The sequence below is a fragment of the Saimiri boliviensis genome, chromosome 15 (assembly GCF_048565385.1).
Source record: "Saimiri boliviensis isolate mSaiBol1 chromosome 15, mSaiBol1.pri, whole genome shotgun sequence".
Lineage (NCBI taxonomy): Eukaryota > Metazoa > Chordata > Mammalia > Primates > Cebidae > Saimiri > Saimiri boliviensis.
The window spans coordinates 69,314,184-69,333,903 of record NC_133463.1 but is presented as its reverse complement, the minus strand read 5'-3'; the positions used below and the strand labels follow the sequence as shown (position 1 = coordinate 69,333,903).

At 36.7% G+C, this 19,720-nt stretch overlaps 2 protein-coding genes across 3 annotated transcripts in view; one reads left to right on the top strand and one right to left on the bottom strand.

Moving 5' to 3' along the window:
* MTBP (MDM2 binding protein) overlaps positions 1 to 10,423 on the bottom strand; it is a 73,772-nt gene extending 63,349 nt beyond the window's left edge. Inside the window, exons 1-6 of one of the 2 annotated variants that reach the window (XM_003933099.3) lie at positions 10,178 to 10,423; positions 9,263 to 9,343; positions 4,680 to 4,753; positions 4,440 to 4,591; positions 2,141 to 2,199; positions 434 to 578 (exon numbers count right to left, since the gene is read on the bottom strand). In XM_003933099.3, the coding sequence (XP_003933148.2) occupies positions 434 to 578; positions 2,141 to 2,199; positions 4,440 to 4,591; positions 4,680 to 4,753; positions 9,263 to 9,343; positions 10,178 to 10,295 (629 nt within the window). In that variant the 5' untranslated portion in view covers positions 10,296 to 10,423. Of the gene's footprint in view, positions 1 to 433; positions 579 to 2,140; positions 2,200 to 4,439; positions 4,592 to 4,679; positions 4,754 to 9,262; positions 9,344 to 10,177 lie in introns of those variants that run through there. The other variant, XM_074387088.1, reaches the window with a different exon arrangement.
* The window catches only part of MRPL13 (mitochondrial ribosomal protein L13), a 65,167-nt gene continuing 55,870 nt past the window's right edge, over positions 10,424 to 19,720 (top strand). The window contains exons 1-2 of the mRNA XM_003933100.3: positions 10,424 to 10,698; positions 12,447 to 12,570. Of these exons, the coding sequence (XP_003933149.1) occupies positions 10,672 to 10,698; positions 12,447 to 12,570 (151 nt within the window). The 5' untranslated portion in view covers positions 10,424 to 10,671. The remainder of the gene's footprint in view (positions 10,699 to 12,446; positions 12,571 to 19,720) is intronic.

Genomic DNA, 19,720 nt, shown 5'->3' with positions numbered 1-19,720 from the left:
TCATGAAGCTATTAAATCCAATTGAATACTTACTTAAGGATCAAAATTATAATATACAACTAAACCTTACTAAAATACCAAAAATAAAAAAAGTGTATATTTATTTCTACATTGGCACATAACAGAAAAACAAATACAACATTACAAATCCAGTGTATCTATGTTCAAAAGCATATAGTGGCTTATAGAATTAATACTTGATAATGGTTGTAAAACAGCATCAACAATATTTACTAAAAACAAATATCTCAGAAACATGAAACTATGAAACGTCTAGATTTTTCTCAATAGACAAATCTGCAATCATGGTATAACATAAAATTTTATCTTGTCACATTAAAGTATTTTCAAATGCTGACTCTGAAAACAGAATAGTATGTTAATTGTGAAAACACAACGCAGACAATAATCAAATGTGAACAAAGAAGCTTACATTTCACAGTGATTTCCTGCTATAGTGACCTTTGCTAAATACCATTCTCTCAAATGTTTTAACGCTCCTACGGTAGGTAAACAGTCTTTCAATTCAGGAGGATCTTTGTCAGAAGGCAATAGTATTATATCTACCATTGCTCTACCTGGAAAGACAAAAAGGCATTTTTGTAATTTTTTTTTAAATGTTAGATCTGATATGTCTCAAAATAGTACCCTGAATAACTGAATTTTATGTTTATTTAGAAGAATGAATTTTATATTTATTTAGAAGACAAAAGAAGATTTTAGTTTTAATTTCTGAAATTCTTCAAAACAATGTATGTCCTTAGGAGTTCAAAATTTTTAAATGTTCATCATTTAATTTAAAGCTACTCTTGACTTTAAATCAAATGATGAAATAGCTAGCATATACTAGAAAACAATAGACTATATCATAATTACTTGCCAATTCTGCAGCAGTGGTTAATTATGCACATTGCTCTTAATATCATCAATGCTATTGTGTTCAACAGAGAAAAAAACACCTGTGCAATTTCATTATATTTTTCTAAACAAAATTTTGTTATCAAAAAAAAAAAAAAAGAATTAGTGCCAAACTGTGATGTTCAAATAAATGATGTCTCTTTTTAAAAGGACAATAAAACACTCAGAAAGCCAATTATACTAACATCATCACTGGTTCCTGAGAAAAAATAACTTCACAAAACTTCAAATTTTATAAAATTATAAATTTCCTGAAGGACTAGAAAAATCAAAATGAAACAAACAACATAAATTCAATAATGAAAGTATTCTAATTTGCTAAAACAACTATGTAATATTTCAGTGTATACTTTGAACTCAATACATTTCATTTTAAAAGTTGATATGTTTGTCAACTCATTCGATTATTTTTCTATGTAGGGCTTTTTGTACTAATATATGATCTCCTTGAACACAGAGATCAGACTGACTGTGAGCTATAAGGTCCTTTATGTTAATCACAGATGCTTTATTCATCATGGTACACTCAGCTCCTAGTACAAATATCGACTTAATAACGGCCTTCAATAAACAAAGTATTCAGAAAAGAATGCTCTTCAAAGTATTCATGGATGCCAATAATACCAACTACTAGATGACAGCTACTTGATTAATATAAAGGTTAGTTTAAGACAAAAACCAGTTTTAGGAATACTATGATATAGTATTTCACAAAATAGTCTTTCCACTATGGAAAAAAAAAAAAAAGTTCTATTAAAACAAATGCTGAGGAAACGCTTTCTTTTATGATATGACAATCCATTTGCTAATGATATAGTAACTTCACCATAAAATAATGCTATCCAAATTATCAAGGCTAAATAATCTCTTGTTTAAAGAGCTGTTTATAGGATTAGTCTTCTATGGAACATAGTCTGAAAAGCAATAGTCTGTAGTAGAAAGATTCTTCTTCAGTAATAACTAAAGAAACAGAGATAGGTACTTAATTTTCTAAATTCTAATTTTTGCCTAACTAAATGAAAACAATGAAAAGAACTGCTGCATCTCAGTAACGTACTCTAATGGAATACATTCTGTATCAACTTCAATTAAAAATTGTTTTGCATTTTTAATTTGAAGATTAGAAGTGAGAACACTAACATAAAGAATGAATTTATCACTTATTCTTAAAAAGTATAATAAAATAAGATACAAATTACTGAAAGCGATCATAAAATATTACCAGGAGCAGGAAGCTTGTCTGATAACTGATGCAAATTTTCTGCAGCTTCTTCATAGAGACTAAAATAAAAGAGTAAGTTAGGAAAAAAAAAAAACACAAATACATATTACATATAATCATAATAGGCAATATTAACTAAAAAGATTGTTGTGCACTGTTAAACAGATTAGATGCATAATCTCATTTGATCTTTATGATAATCCCAGGAGGTACTACTATAATACTATTATTATCTCCACTTTAAAAAACTTGCCCGAAGTTACATAACTAGTATGTATGGAAGTTAGGATTCAAACCCGGAGGACAAGTTCTTACCCACAATCCAAAACAAACAAAAAAGGGAATAAAACCCCCAAATTATAACTAGCATACTAAATATAAATCATAACTAACAGATTAAACATTTTTTGGTTTTTTTTTGAGACAAAAGTCTCACTCTGTCACCCAGGCTAGAGTGCAGTGACACGATCACAGCTCATTGCAGCCTCAATCAACCAGGCTCAAGTGATTCTCCCATCTCAGTCTCCAGCCTGTAGCTGGGACTACAGGCACATGCCACCATGCTTGGCTAATTTTTTTTATTTTCTGTAGAGATACGGTCCCAAATTCCTGGGCTCACCTGCCTCAGCCTCCCAAAGCACTGGCATGCCAGGCATGAGCCATTGTGCCCAGCCATTTTTCTGAATCTTAAAAGTAAGAAAATGCTAAGTGTTTAATAAAAAAGGATGTGATTTTTCTCCAAATGGTACTCAACAGTCTTGACTAAACAATATGATGCCCTCCTCAGATGCTTCAAAACCTATTAGTTTTATCTACATGATACATTTTTTTCTTTAAAAAGTTTATTATATAGCATAAAGGTACTTAAATCCTTTATTATAAACCCACCATCATCTTAGAAACTTAAGGCGTCCTATCTAAACTCTAGTTCTCAGGCTCCCTCTTGTGGAAATAATTATTAGGTCACTTATCAGAAACTTTTACACTTGTCTTTTAATAGTGGTAGGAAAACACATGGGATGATAAGAGTTTTTAAGGGTAAATGAAAGCATCTAAGAAATCATCTAAAAGTACTTCAATACTTATGAATGAGAAAACAAAGGATCAGAGAAGTTAAGTGACTGTCCCAAGACTGTAAATAGAGTCCACCTCTACTAATCCCTGGCTCAATGATATTTCTCTGTTTCTGAAAGGTCTCCTTTTATTAATCAGGTCAAACAAATATGATCTGGAAAAAGAAAAATGAAATTTTTTAAGTCTACAGCAACTTACAGATAGAATACGTAGATACTAAAATAAGATCAGTTTTCTGTCATGAAATGTTATGGAAGACTAAAATGAAACGTATTAACTGTAAGAGGAGATATTTCATGAAGAGAAAAATTATTATCACAATTTATGTCATCTGGATCAACTTCCATATTGTACCATAATTCAATAAAAGCTAAAAGTGAACTCAATCATGTATATATAATCCTCATAAACTTTATGGATTTTATTTTTTACTTTTTTTTTCTTTAAATTAAAAGAAGATTTCTCTTTCATCTGGGTCAAACTTTATGGATTTTAAAAGGTACCTGAAATGCTGCAAATATATGTAAATTAAATAAATCATATATTTTGGCCTTAAATAGCAAAATGAAAATGATACTTTGGCACAAATGCCAGCTATTACCATTAAATAATGTTTCTATTCAAGCTTTTAAAATACATTATTGGCCAGGCACAGTGGCTCACATCTGCACTCCCAGCACGTTAGGAGGCCAAGGCAGGCAGAATGCTTAAGCTCAGGAATTCAAGACTAGTCTGAACAACATGGCGAAACTATATCTCTACAAAAAATACAAAAGTTAGCTGGGTGTGGTGGTGCACACCTGTAGTCCCAGCTACTCTGCAAGCTGAGGTCAGAGGATCGCTTGGGCCCAGAAGGTCAAGGCTGCAGCGAACCACGACTGTACCATCGCAGTGCAGCCTGGGCAACAGAGCAAGACCCTGTTTCAAAAATAAAATAGAATATTAGGCAGAATTTATCTTCAAGAAAGTAACACGTTAATTAAAATATCACTTTTTATTTGATTCTTGACATTATGTAAGGTTAAGCAACATGTGTTTTAAAGAATTTTATTCAAATAAAAGGCCCAAATTGCCTTATGTCTTCCAAAGTGAAGAGCTGAAAATTTCAATTAACTAGGATTTATTCAGTAAAGATGCTAAAATATGTAATCTTCACTCTCATGGCTTAAAATAACTGTCTAATATTAAGTATTTTAAGGATAACACAAAAACCAGAAAGGCATACTCAGCCAAGGATAATGATTCCCTGCTATTACTATCTTCTTCTTCAAAACACTCAACAGCACTCAAACATTCTTCGATATTTGTTTGAAGAACATCTTCAATTTTATCTTTTTCTGTATCAAAATATATCTCTTGCCAATCGGAACTACAAAACTAATAAATCAAAAGATTGCATTAAACAATGGATCATGAAATTCTTTAGACAGACATTCACTAATAGCTATTTTTAAATTTATATTACCTGATAAAATCCATATATTGCCTGCACTGCAAAGAACCACTTCTTGGAACCAGGTATACCACCTACTGAACAGGCTTGAAAATAAAATCACACTTATTAGAAAAAAGGCAGACCATAAATAACCAGATGACACAGCATATATACTGTAGAGACCGTAATTTTGAAACATATTACATAATTATCCAACATATATATGTGAATCTTTCAAAAATCCCTGCTAAAAATCCAAATAGAACAATCTCCCTAAAGAACAAAATTCTTTACTCACAATAAATACTTGGCTTTCATTTGTCACAGTTCAAAATCCATATTATTATTTATTATTTTAATCATTTCACACAGATTACAATTTACCATAAAGATGTTGAAAATACAGCTACTCAATTATTACTGAGTAATGCAAAACCATGTAAGTCATTTTAATGAACACAATTCCCTCTCCAAAGACCATGCAGATTGGTTCAGCCTGACTAGAGACAGAGGCGTTAAAGAGCAACTCCAACCTAAAGACAAGGAAGACGCTCTTCTTGGAGAATGGAGTATTACATGAATATATAAGATTAAGGGTCACCCCAGGGTATGTGTCAAGAGTCATGAAGAATTTAGAGCTATGTATAAAAACTGGTATCAAAAGAAGAAGAAGAAGCGTGGTAAGTGAGGCTTAACTAATGGAAGCTAGGTAAGATGCTTTGTTCCAACAATCTCAGCAAAGGACTCCTATCGCCTTAACAAAATAGAAGCTATTAGGTAATGATTCCTACAACATTCTCTCAGGAAACATACAACTCAACTTGTATTCCCACTAAGTCTTTCCTCTTTCCTTCCCTTCAACATGTAAGAGGCACTGTCCTTTCAATTCAATGTTATCCCCCAAACCTCCCCTGAAACCACTGATTCTCTCATCTAACCCCACTGATCACATTATCTTTCCTGAATTTCAATCTGCTCCCTTCTGTCTGCTCTTTGCCATTGCCATTTAAATACACACAAGTGTTTCTCAAAGTATTTCTTTTTTAAAAAAGAAGTCCCTTTAAATTCATCTCCACTTCTCTTTCTTAGCTCGTCCTCAAATATAAACTTTGGAAGGTGCTGTCCACACCTGTCTCCATTTCCTCATCAACTTTTCCACTTCCTTTCGAATGCATTTCAGTCTTTTTGTCTCTAATATGCCACTGAAAGAACACTCACCAAAGTCACCAATAAGTAACTTGTTATTAAATCTAGCAGTTTTTAGTGCTGTTGTTATTTGATCTCTCAGCATAAGAGAAAAATCAAAGATGACGTATTTGACTACTTTCTCTTTAAAATACTTGGCTTCTGTGGCACCCATCTTTCTGGCTCCTCCTTCTTATTCTTTTAAACACTGATGTGTTCAGTTCTTCTGAATACTGGAATTCAGTTTGAGACTTTCTGTTCTTCCTACTATCCATAAGCAATCCCATCCTTTCTCATGGCTTCACCTGACATCTATACATTGGTTCTATAATTTGTATTCGCTGGTGGAAAAATAATTGTTGTTTTTGCACCAACCTGATATCTCGAGCCCTCTCCTACATTTTGAGTTCCAGACATATGTATCCAACTTTTATAAAACATTTTTACTTTGACATCTGACAGGCAACTATTAACATGTTCCAAGCTGAATATGTCACATTCCCTCCAAATCTGCTTCTCCTTTCTCACTAAATGCCACCATCATGCCGTTACCCAAGCCGGAAACCTAATGTCATCCTTGATTCCTTCCTCATCCTTCCCTTCTTCTACATCACACCAATTCAGTGCTAAGGTAGGTGAATTCTACCCCCATAATTTCCTTCAGATCTATCCATTTTCCTCCACCCTGGCTGCCTCTTCTATTCCTCATTTGGTCTTCTACAGCATCTCCCTATTCAGAAACAGCTATACTTTTCTCTAATCCATTACTATACTTCAAAAGCACAGATGTGATCACGTCTCTTCCTTACTTAAAGTTTTTAGTGGCTGCTGATTACCATTAGGAAAAAATCCAAACACCTTGACACTACAAAATCCTCTAAAGAGCTATGCCTACCTCTCCATCTTTATCCCATTATAATAATATTGTACTTTCCGTCCCTCAAACTTGCCATATTACTGAAATCAATAATCCTAGCATGGCAGGAAATTCAGTGCAGGCAGTTTCCGTTTGCATGGCTCTGATATGTGCAAATTCCAGTTACTATAGCTTAAATAACACCAGTTCCCCAAGAACCTGGTTCAAATTTCAGTTACCATGGTGTATTAATGAACTATAATTGTATAGTTTAAGACTTCACTGCAAGCTTCTCAGTCTACAAAATCACTACACATATAAAGATGTGTGTCATGATCAGTAGTCAATAATGTTACTACTTTCAAAGGGTGTCACTGATTGGTCACTGCACAAGTGCCATTCAGTTCACACAGGTAGCAAAAGATGTGATTGTGTTGCCTCCTGGTCTTCCAGTCTAAACCCTTTATAAATTCCAGTCTAAATCCATTTATAAAAATGGAAAAATGGATGAGGGAATTTTTAAAAAAGAGATAAACACCAAAGAAACAAAAAGTGCCAACACTGAAAGCAATCTTCAAAGCTAATGTAAACAGAGTTCTAGAAATAGCTGGTGTGACAAACACATTTTGATGAAAAACATGAAGCTGTCCCAGAGAAAATGATGCTAGCAAAAACCTTAATATTAATGGAACTCAGAGATATATTACAACATTGAAAGTCCAGGTCAGGTACAGTGGCTCACGCCTGCAATCTCAGCACTTTGGGAGGCCAAAACAGGTGGATTACGTGAGCCCAGGCATTCAAGACCAGCCTGGGCCACACAATGAAACCATGTCTCTAAGCCAGATGTGCTGGCTCATGCCTGTAGTCCCAGCTACTCAGGAGGCTAAGGAAGAAGGAGTGCTTGAACTGGGGAGGTTGAGGCTGCAGTGAGCCATGACTGGGCCACTGGACTACAGCCTGAGCAACAAAATGAAACCCTGTCTCAAAAAAAGAAAAAAAAAAAATGAAAGAATAAAACACTGGAAGTTGATACAACTGGAATATAATAATTTGCCAATAAAAGAAAAAATATTCACTCTGTATCGTAAGTTACATGATGATGGGAAGGTGGAAGGCAATGTTCTAACTACTCTTGATAGGGTTTATACAAAGAAAACACTTTAATTCTCAATGTTTCTAAGGTTTTAAATTACAGTATACAAAGTAAATTTTTACAATTTGTTTATTTCCATAAAAATTTATAACAAGAGAGTTTTTAATGTTTTGATAAAAGATATTAAAGGTCATGGAACAATTTTTTCTCATTGATTATTATAATATTAGGATTGCTTTGCACAATCAATTATAAAGTACCACACTATCATGCAAAACAAGGACTGTCTGTATAAGAAACTCCTAAACACACAAGTGGAAAGGAAAATTTATCATGAGAACCCCTACAATTCTCCCAAGAGCTCTTTTACAGATACAGTTGAGGTGCAAATGAAAGAAAATCTTTCCTGCAATAATAGTAGTATGGACTAAAATTACAGCAACTTGAAAATTAATGAGTACTACTGGGCCTTCGAAAACAGGCTAGAGCAGCATATACTTATTAGAAATCATTCCCCGATGGTGGTAGTTGACACGAAGTGACAAGAGGTTCTTTAATGACAGAAGAGAAAGGTGCAGATTGTATAGTCAGGGGAACTACAAAGTTATCAAAAGGAGCAGACCCTTCCTTGCATTGACAGAAACTTCCTTCAGTTTTTAGGTATTGGTTTGTTTTGGCATCTCTATTTTCAGAACCTTTAAAGGACATTCTCTGATCAAGGACAAGAAAAGGGAATAAAAGAAAACTATCAAAGTAGTTAAATGCATTTGCATAATGCCAATAGAAGCTGAAGGACGAAAGATTTTTACAAAGTATGGGTTGGTCAAAAACGCGAAATACTTCAAAAAGTAAAAGCAGGTAAGAATTGAGAAAAGCTAGCCGGGCGCGGTGGCTCAAGCCTGTAATCCCAGCACTTTGGGAGGCAGAGGCGGGTGGATCACGAGGTCGAGAAATCGAGACCATGCTGGTCAACATAGTGAAACCCCGTCTCTACTAAAAATACAAAAAAAACTAGCTGGGCGTGGTGGCGCGTGCCTGTAATCCCAGCTACTTAGGAGGCTGAGGCAGGAGAATTGCCTGAGCCCAGGAGGCGGAGGTTGCGGTGAGCCGAGATCGCGCCATTGCACTCCAGCCTGGGTAACAAGAGCGAAACTCCGTCTCAAAAAAAAAAAAAAAAAAAAAAAAAAAAAAAAAAAAAAAAAGAATTGAGAAAAGCTCATTGTGTTTAGTAATTATTACGTACTTTTAAGAGAATCAGTAACAGCTAAGAACAGAAATAAAGAAATAAATAAACGGTAAGGAAATCGTGTGGGAGCATTATTTACATTTTTTACTCAAGAAAAAAAATCATCCTCATAAAGCCACATTCCCCTTAGTTATACAGAACTAAGACAGGCAAGAAAATTTCATAAGAGGAGCAAAACTCAAGCTGAGAACCTGGAATTGTCAAAGAAAAGAGGGGTTTACTATACTTACCAGGGAAAGTACTATCTTCTGGGTTAATTGAAGCACTAATGCTTCTTTTCAAAAGGTGATAAATATTTGCTGCTGTGAAGTCTGAAAAAGAAAAGACAAACTAACTCAAAGGGCGCTAGATTTACGTAATCTAACCTACTCCAATTTCTTCATCAGAAACTCTCAAGACCAGTAGGTTGTACATAAAAGTACTACACACTGCTCAAGATCTGTTCAAGTTTTGATACAGTAAATCTAAGGCCAAGTGGAAAAAAACAGAAAAGGCTCCCGATCTGTACATTCTAGCCAGTTAGCACAAATGCAGAATTCCCCACAAAATAACTTTGAAGAGAAGGGAAACTGTCACAACACCTTATACACAAACACATACATTTACTCCTCAAAATGCCTATTTGATCGAAACAAATGAATACATCAAATGCAATACTGAATCTAAATAGGTGCACCAAAAAGCAATGCAATCGATAACAATTAAGATCACTTAAAATTCATCATTTGTTTTCAAAACTAAAGTATGTGGGATGTCTCCTCCCATTAGATGTAAATTCTAGGACAGCATGACTTTTGTTCATTTTGTTCCTTTCTGTATCATCTGCATGTGAAACACAGGAACAGAAATAATAAACGCATACATTTCCAAAACGTAGGAAATTCCATTACTAAGGCACAGAAAACTTGTTAAGTTAAATATTTCCTATGCCAAGAATTTCTGAGGGCTGGAACCTTGCATCCACAAATTTGTCCATGTTTTTCCATGAAGATGCTATATCTGCAGCCCTCATTAACTCTATCCCAGATAGAGTCCCAGCTTCTTGAGACAAGTAGATATTGATCCCTTCCTAGCAGAACTTAATCACAAACTCAAACTTCTTCCCCTCCCAAACCGTTCCCGCCCTTTCTCATCCCAGCGCTTACCAGGCTGCTTCCCAGTACCCTCGCCCGATGACACCTCTGGTCCATGTTCTGCCTCCCTACTGGCCGCCGACGGGAATTTTCCTTCCCCCCAGATCACCAGCAGCAGGTACCGGTCCATCTCCTAAGAGACCACCCCCAATTTTCGGTCTCGACTACCACATCCAAACCTAGGCGCGCTATGACGCACTTCCGGTTCCCTTCGCTTAGGTCGCCTGGAAATTGTGTCCTCCGTCGGTTTTCCGCAGTTTTCCAGCAAGCGGGTTATTTTCGGGAGTTAGTTCCTAAGTAACTGCATTATCTGCTCCTTTCATGACGAAATTGCTGCGGTGGGGAAGACTGGAGGAAACTAAAGCAAAGGGGAGAAGCCGACGAGTGCTGGAGGGGCTAGGAACTGTGATGCTTGGGTGTTAGCGTTTCCCGCCGGGCCAGTAAGGCTGTGTGACCCGGCTTGGCTACCGGGAGAGAAGGACGGACGGTGCTGCTAGTGGGGGAATATGTCGAGTTTCTCCAGGGCGCCCCAGGTGAGCTCGGACTCTTAGGGCTTCATGGGGTTCATTGTACTGGCAGAACGAGAGCGTTGGGTCTGGCAGATTAGTGAAGCTGGGGCGGCAGGGAAGCTGAGACCCTCGGCTAAGAGGTGCCTGGGGAAAGCACCAGAAGGGTCGTCAGTCTGGCAAGCACTTCATATCGTTTGTTACTCATCCCCGCTTCTTTTCAAACTGCCCTTTTCGTGTCTTCTTTTTTTTTTTTTTTTTTTCGGGGACGGGGAAGGGGATTAGGAGAGAAGGTAGGAGAGTTAAGAAGGTTAATCACTTAGTGCATTGTAGGCCGTTGTAAGAATTTGTTTTTCTACTGAGTAAAATGGAGACCTATTGGAGGGTTTTGACCCAAGGAATAACGTGATCTGACTCGGCGTCAAAAGGAGCACTCTGGCTGCTGGGTCGAGAATAGACTGTTCAGAAATAGGGGTTGGTGGAGGACAGAAGCATGTTTGGCGGGTATAACAGTAATCCAGGTGAGACGTGATGGTGCAGAGGTCACGCTAGTAGAACTGTGGAGTGTGTTGAAACGTGGTCAGGTTTTGTTTGAAGGTGGAGCCAATAGGATTTTCTGAAGATTAAATATAGACCAACAGCAAAAGCAGCAGCAAAGATTACTCCAGGTTTTTTGATTTGACCAGCTGGAGGCTGTGTCATCAGCTGAGATAGGGAAGGCTGAGATTGAAGCAGGTTTGAGGTGGAAGAATAGGAGTTAGTTTGAGTTATATCGGTTAAGATGACTCTTAGCTCGGTGCCGCTCCAAGTGTGGTTCCTTCCTTGGACTGTTTGTTGCCTGTGATGAGATAAATACAGGAAGCAAAATAAAACTTTAAAAACTTTTTTTTTTAGCAATTTGACATAGTCGAGCATTTGCATTTTTTTAATCAAAGTTTTGTTGTTGTTTTTGTTTTTCTTTTTGTTTTTTTCTGTCAAAGTATTAGTCTGCAGTGGATGGGGACAGAAACTGGCCTTTTCCTTATGTGTAGACTAGTTTGAGGTTGTGATAAGTACATTTAAAATAAAACCAGCTAGCCCCGTTGCATTTTTATAGCATTGTTTAGCCTTCTGTGTACATGCATAAAGTAACTGGTGGAGATCTGGACTAGAATTTTTTAAGAAATTGAATACATTGATGAATACTGTAGAAGCAGTGGTCTAAAGATACCTATTTCAGGTAACGTTTTAAAGTTGAAATTTATTCCACATCATCCATCTGTACTTTCCAAACTACGTTGTTCTATTTAACTCTCCCCAGGAATTGTAACTCCTGAATGGGTCTTTGGATTCCAATTGGCCACTAGGCTTTCAATATAATGTACCTACTAATCTCTAAATGTTTTTGAAGACATTTGAAGAAGACCTTCTTAAACAGCTTCTACTTTCTTTCAAGCTTCTCATTACCCCTCCAGATTCTATCATGTGTTATTTAAAAAAAAAAAAGTCATAATCTAAAGGGAAATACATATTTGGGGTGTTTCTAACAAAGCATGTAGAAAACCAGGCAGGAATAATTAGTGTGTTTGTCTTTCCAGAATGATAAGAAAAAAAAAAAAAAAACCCTTTTCCAGAAATAGAAATGAAAACAAAAATTCTTCAGCAATAGAGTTATTTTTCAAAGAAATTGTTGACATTAATTGTAGAATACATGCGATGGTATAAAATAATAAATTTAATTACTGTATTTCCATTTTAATGACTTTTTTTTTCTTTTTTTTTTTTTTTTTTCCAAGCAATGGGCCACTTTTGCTAGAGTTTGGTATCTCTTAGATGGGAGAATGCAGCCACCTGGCAAACTTGCCGATATGGCATCAATAAGACTTCAGGGATTACATAAACCTGTGTACCATCAACTGAGTAAGTATTATTTAAACCTGTCATTAACCATTGTAGTCTTTGTGCTGGAATAGAATCTTGTTGAAGTTTGACAGGGCTGAGTTTAAGGACCCTTTTTATTTTTCCTGAGGATCCTGTGTTCCATTCTTGCTGAAAACATACTGGTGCCTTCAACTGAGTTTGGCTTATTCATGGGAAAACCATATGAATCAGTTTACCCGGAACCAGCCTATTTTATGCCACTGCCCAGCAAAATTATTAGTAGCCCCTCTTTTCATGCTCAGAAATAACCTGATTTGCACCATGACTTAAACTTTCACTCTTATACATGTCTTTTACATGATGAACTGCATATAAAGAATTTTTAAGGGAAATAATTTTGCCCTCTCTTCTAAAAATTCATTTCCACTAGAAAAATATATGGTGCTAGCTAGGTATGAGAAGCTTATTTTCACTAATAAGATTAATAGATTTGCTTTTCTGTATCCTTTTACCAAAATAAAGTTAAAAAGTTACTTTCATTCTAGAAGATTTCTGCTGACAGTTTTTGTGGATTTCATTGCCCTCAGCACTTCATGGCCAGATCCAGATGCCAGTTTTTAGTCCTCATACTGCTTGACTTGTCAACAACATTTGCTATACTTGATCACATTTTTATTTAACTTTCACTGTTCAATATATTAAACACACAAAGGTGTGTATATTTAATGTGTGTGTGTGTGTGTGTGTGTGTGTGTGTGTATATATATATATATATATATATAATTTTTGAGAGTCTTGCTCTGTCGCCAGGTACCAGGCTGATGTGCAGTGACACAATCTCGTCTTACTGCAACCTCCACCTCCCAGGTTCAAGCAATTCTGCCTCAGCCTTCCCGAGTAGCTGGGACTACGGGTGTGCGCCACCACACCCAACTAATTTTTGTATCTTAGTAGAGACGGGGTTTCATCATGTTGGCCAGGATGGTCTCGATCTCTTGACCTCGTGTTCCGCCCGCCTCGGGCTCCCAAAGTGCTGGGATTACAGGTGTGAGCCACTGCGCCTGGCCCAAATATATGTATACTTTAAAGAAAATTAACCCTATTAATGATGATAATGATGAAATGAATACCCATACACTCAGCATTGGTTTGTTTCCAATTTTTTTGCCAATGTGTCTTATATTACATTAATGTTGCTATCAATATTCTTGTGCCATTTTCCTAGTACACATGGAAGAATTTTTCCAAGATACGCCTAAAGGACAGGAATGACTGGGTTTTAAGGTGCATGGAAACTATTGAGTCTTTATCATGCCAGTAGCATGCAAGAGTTTCCATGACTCCTCATCTTTAATTAATCACTTGATATGTTCATTATTTTTAATTTTGACTATTCTGGTAGATGTAAAATGCTTGCTTTGTGATTTCAATCTGCATTTTCCCGATGACAAATATGGCTGGCTGAGTATCTTTTCATTTATTGGCCTTTAGAGCTTCCTCTTCTGTGAAATGGCTCTGCATGTCTTTTACCAGTTCGTTCACTGAGTTATTTGTCCTTTGCCTTTTTCTTTTTTTTCTTTCTTTTTCTTTTTTTTTTTTGAGACGGAGTTTCACTCTTGTTACCCAGTCTGGAGTGCAATGGCGCGATCTCGGCTCACCGCAACCTCCGCCTCTTGGGTTCAGGCAATTCTCCTGCCTCAGCCTCCTGAGTAGCTGGGATTGCAGGCACGCGCCACCATGCCCAGCTAATTTTTTGTATTTTTAGTAGAGACAGGGTTTCACCATGTTGACCAGGATGGTCTCGATCTCTTGACCTTGTGATCCACCCTCCTCGGCCTCCCAAAGTGCTGGGATTACAGGCTTGAGCCACCGCGCCCGGCCAGTCCTTTGCCTTTTTCTTACTATTATTATAAAAGGTTTCAAATGATCAGGAAAGGTGAAAGAATAGTACAATGCATTTCTTTATACTCTCCACCTAAATACAGTTAACATTTTATCCTGTATTTTTTATTCAACCATTTGAAAATAAGTTGCAAATGCCATTATAATTCCCCCAAAATACTTCAGCGTACATCTCCTAAAAATAAAGATACTCTCTGTGTAACCAGAATGCCACTGGCACACATAAGAAAATAAACAGTACTTTAATTAGATGTTCTAATGTTCATTCTTAACGGTTGTTATTTTTTTGAACCAGGATGCAACCTAGGTTTATGTATTCTTTAGTTGTTATGTTCCTTTAGTCTCTTGATCTAGAATAATCCTTTTATTTTTCTTGTCTTGAGGAGTCCAGGCTAATTTTCATGTAGAGAACTTTCTTCTTGAAACACATTCTTAGCTTGTTTCACTGGATACTGATATCTCTTTCTTCTCCCTTTCTTAGTATCCTTGCCTATCCTCAGCTTTCTAAACTCTCAAATGCCCTTCTCACCAAAAACTGGAAGTGCCTCAGGGCCCATTCCTGAACCTCTTCTCATGACTTAGATGATTGCATTTTGTCTCCTGTATCTAAAAGTCATCTTTATGCTAATGCCTCCCAAATTTAACTCCTTCCCTGTATTCTAGACTCACATATACAAATTTCTATTCAGCAAATTCTTCTGGTGTCTAGTAGATGTCTCCAATGAGTAAGTCCATTTGGAGATGTCTTGCTTCCTGTCTACTTCACCCAAACCAACCTGTTCCTTCCCAGTTTTCTCTATCTCAACTAACAGCATCTCTGTTATTTTAGTTGCTCTTGTTTGAAGCCTTTGCCTTATCTGCGACTCCTCTTTGTTAAACCAAAACAATTTAAAAAGTACACACACACACACACACACACACACACACAAACACATTTTTAAATTTATAATTTAAAAATATATTAGAAAAAAATATGTCAACTCTGGCACCTGTCATCATCTCTCCCTCTACTCTGATTTTAAACTTCTGTACTCTGTCCTGTTTTATTCCAAAAACTGCCTCACTGTGATCTTTTTTTCTTCTGCTGTTGCCTCCATGTAATGTTTTTTCCATAGATCAATTACAGTTATCTACTCCAAATGAAATATCTGTGTGTCCCACAAGGACCTAAATAATATGGTCCCAGTTACCTTTCTGACTTTATTTCCTTTATTTATTTATTTACTAATTTATTTATTTATTTATTTATTTATTTCTGTCAATCAGTCTACCCAGGACTATGCTGTTCTATTATCTTGCCTGCTGAGCACATTTTTGCCCTATGCCTTTTTTTTTTTTTTTTTTTTTTTTTTTTTTTTTGTCTCACTCTGTTGCTCAGGCTGGAATGCAGTGGCCCAGTTTTGACTCACTGCAGCCTCCGCCTCCTGGGTTCAGGCATTTCTCCTGCCTCAGCCTCCTGAGAAGCCGGGATTACAGGCGTATGCCACTACCCCCGACTAAGGTTGTATTTTTAGTAGATATGGGGTTTCACCATGTTGCCAGGCTGGTCTCAAACTCCTGCCCGCCGGCGATCTGCCCGCCTTGGCCTCCCAAAGTGCTGTGATTACAGTCATGAGCCACCCCGCCCAGACACATTGTTCCCTCTGCCTAGATATCCTTTCCCAGATACCTGCATAGCTTATTTCTTTACGTCTTTCAGATTTCTGCTCAGGCATTTATTTTCTGAGAGAAGCCTTCCCTGATTCCTCTGCCCACCCTTTCACTCTGTATACCTTTACCTTGCTTTAAAAAAAAATAGCATTCATGTATCACCTGAAATGTTGTGTTAGTATCTGTTTGTTACCTGCCTTCCTTCACTAGACTAACTTCCAAGAGCACATTAAATTTTGCCTATTTTGTACACAACTGTATCCCCAGTACCTGTAATAGTGTTTGACACATAGTTGAAATGTAAGAAATGTTGGTTAAGTAAATGCTTGCATTTATGAATCCCAGTTGTGAAAATGAAAAAAAATACTTTTAGTCAGGGTGCTGGCATTGGAGCTAAGTCAGATTTTTGGATCTATGGAGCTAAGAGGAAGAGTATTCCAAATGATTTGATTTGGGCAAGAGCAAGGATTTATGACTTTTTCTGTTTCTTATACTTGATGCTCAAACATTTTTTCTCTAGCCGATGAAAATTTCTTTCCTTTTTTTTAATTGTACTTTAAGTTCTTGGGTACATGTACAGAACATGCAGGTTTGTTACGTAGGTATGCAAGTGCCATGGGGGTTTGCTGAATTCGTCAACCCCTCATCTGCATTAGGTATTACTCCTAATGCTATCCTTCCCCTTTCCCCTACTCCCCCCGACAGACCCCAGTGTGTGATGTTTCCCTCCCTGTGTCCATGTGTTTTCATTGTTCAACATCCATTTATGAGCGAGAACATGCAGTGTTTGATTTTCTGTTCCTGTGTTAGTTTGTTGAGAATGATGGTTTCTGGCTTCATTCATGTACCTGCAAAGGACATGAACTCATCCTTTTTTATGGCTGCATAGTATTCCATGGTGTATATGTGCCATGTTTTCTTTATCTAGCCTATCACTGATGGGCATTTGGGTTGGTTCCAAGTCTTTGCTGTGGTTAACAGTGCTGCAGTAAACATACGTGTGCATGTGTCTTTATCCTAGAATGATTTATAATTCTTTGGGTATATACCCAGCTATGGGATTGCTGAGTCAAATGGTATTTCTGTTTTTAGATCCTTGAGGAATCGCCACATTGTATTCCACAATGGTTGAACTAAATTACACTTCTGCCAACAGTGTAAAAGCGTTTCTATTTCTCCACATCCTCTTCAGCATCTGTTGTCTCCTGACTTTTTAATGATTACCATTCTAACTGGTGTGAGAAAGTATCTCAATGTGGTTTTGATTTGCATTTCTCTAATGACCAGTGATGATGAGCTGTTTTTCTTATGTTTGTTGGCTGCATAAATGTCTCCTTTTGAGAAGCATCTGTTCATATCCTTTGCCCACTTTTTGATGGAGTTGTTGGATGTTTTTTTTCTGTAAATTTAGGTTCCTTATAGATTCTGGATATTAGCCCTTTGTCAAATGGGTAGATTGCAGAAATTTTATCCCATTCTTAAGTTGTCTGTTCACTCTTGCTGTGCAAAAGCTCTTTAGTTTAATTAGATCCCATTTGTCTATTTTGGCTTTTGTTGCCATTGCTTTTAGTGTTTTAGTAATGAAGTCTTTGCTGTGATCTGTATCCTGAATGGTACTGCCTAGATTTTCTTCATAGGGTTTTTATCGTTTTAGGTCTTACGTTTAAATCTTTAATCCATCTTGAGTTAGTTTTTATATAAGGTATAAGGAAGGGATCCAGTTTCAGCTTTCTGTATGTGGCTAGCCAGTTTTCCCAACACCTTTAATTGAATAGAGACTCCTTTCCCCATTGTTGTTTTTGTCAGGTTTGTCAAAGATCAGATGGCTGTAGATGTGTAGCATTATTTCTGAGGCCTCTGTTCTGTTCCATTGGTCTGTATATCTGTTTTGGTACCAATACCATGCTGTTTTGATTACTGTAGCCTTTTAGTGTAGTTTGAAGTCAGGTAGCATGATGTCTCTAGCTTTGTTTTTGTTGTTGTTGTTTTTGTTTTTGTTTTTTGCTTAGAATTGTCTTGGCTATATGGGCTTGTTTTTGGTTCCATATGAAATTTAATTTTTTTTTTCTTTTGTCAGTTCTGTGAAGAAAATCAGTGGTAGCTTAATGGGGATAGTATTGAATCTATACATAAGCCCATACTCTGTAATCTGTGAGTATAGAATATGAATCTGAGGTTTGTCTTGTTCATCTTTGTTTTTCAAGCACCCAGTACAATGTCTTGCCCATAATAGATGCTTGCCAGAAACAATTTATAGAATGACACTTTCATACAGCTGTTTTATGAGTAGTCAGTTCTTTTTCCCTGTAGTTATCCTATGAACACTGGATTAGTGGATACTGAACCATTGCTTCTGGGGGAAATACAGAGTTAGGTTCTTCTGAACCTCTGATCACAGCATTTTCATCAACCAATCCATACATAACCTTGTTTTATATGTGTTTCTATTTAAAGCCATCTTAACACTGAACTCATGACTAACAGCGCTATAACTCATACCTGAACAAGCTTATCTAACACACATATTACCTCTATAAGGTAACATCACAGCCTTCTTGTATTTAGGAACACTACATAGTACTCCAGTATACCAAGCTTCAAGGATATTTTAAACAGTCAAGTCACTAAGAGAAAGTACACAGATGCCAGAAACATACCACTACATGCAAAATGAAAAGGATGCTTGTTTATTGTATGAGAGGTGAAAAAAGGCAGAGCATTGCCTTGTTCATTCTCAGCCGGGAACATGTACATTAAGTAACTCAAATTTATTTCCACTCTGAGCATTTCCATGAATGACTGCAAAAGAACTACAAGTATTGATTTTGGGGTAACTTATAAATTTTAACAAGTAGGCAAATTTGTAAATATGGCATCTACGAATAATGAGATTAACTGTATTTTGAAAGTAAATAGTAATCAGACTTAATGCTTTCACTTACAAACCTGTTTACTTTAAAAAATTTTTTTGGCAGACCAGAAAAATAATCATAGAATTACCAATTTATAGAGTTGTTTAATTCCTTAGGGCTTTAGATATTTTGTTGAACCACCTCATCTCTTCATTGACAGTCAAGTAAACTAAAATCAGGATTTCATTGCTATTCAGCCATATTAAAGTAGAACTGGGACTCAGACTTATGCACCTGTCTCCCTATGTAGGAAATTCCCCTTTCCCCTTCAGTCTGGTGATTCTTAACCACTTGTACTGAGTTTTCCTCCTTCTTTTTTCCTTAGCAATGGCATCAGAAGGTAATAAAAGAGATCTCTTAGGTTGTCTTTGCAGAAATGCAAATAATGCCAAATTTGAGGGAAAGTGCAATTAGTAGCAGTCAGCTAATTTCCATCTCCAAATATAGCACTATCTGTCCACTCAGAGTTCTGCTTCCTTATAAGCAGGTCATCATTGCAAAAACATACCTTACATATGGATGAATAGGCATTCTGCTAGGATACCAGAAGAGCTGTTGTGGCTGCCTATTAGGTTTCTGTGAAAGTAGAAACTTACTTTTTAAAGACTGAATTGCATTTTTGTTTCACTATGTTTTGAGACAGAGTCTTACTCTGCCACCCAGGCTGCAGTACAGCGGGGCCATCACAGCTCACTGCAGCCTCCACCTTCTGAGCTCAGGTTATG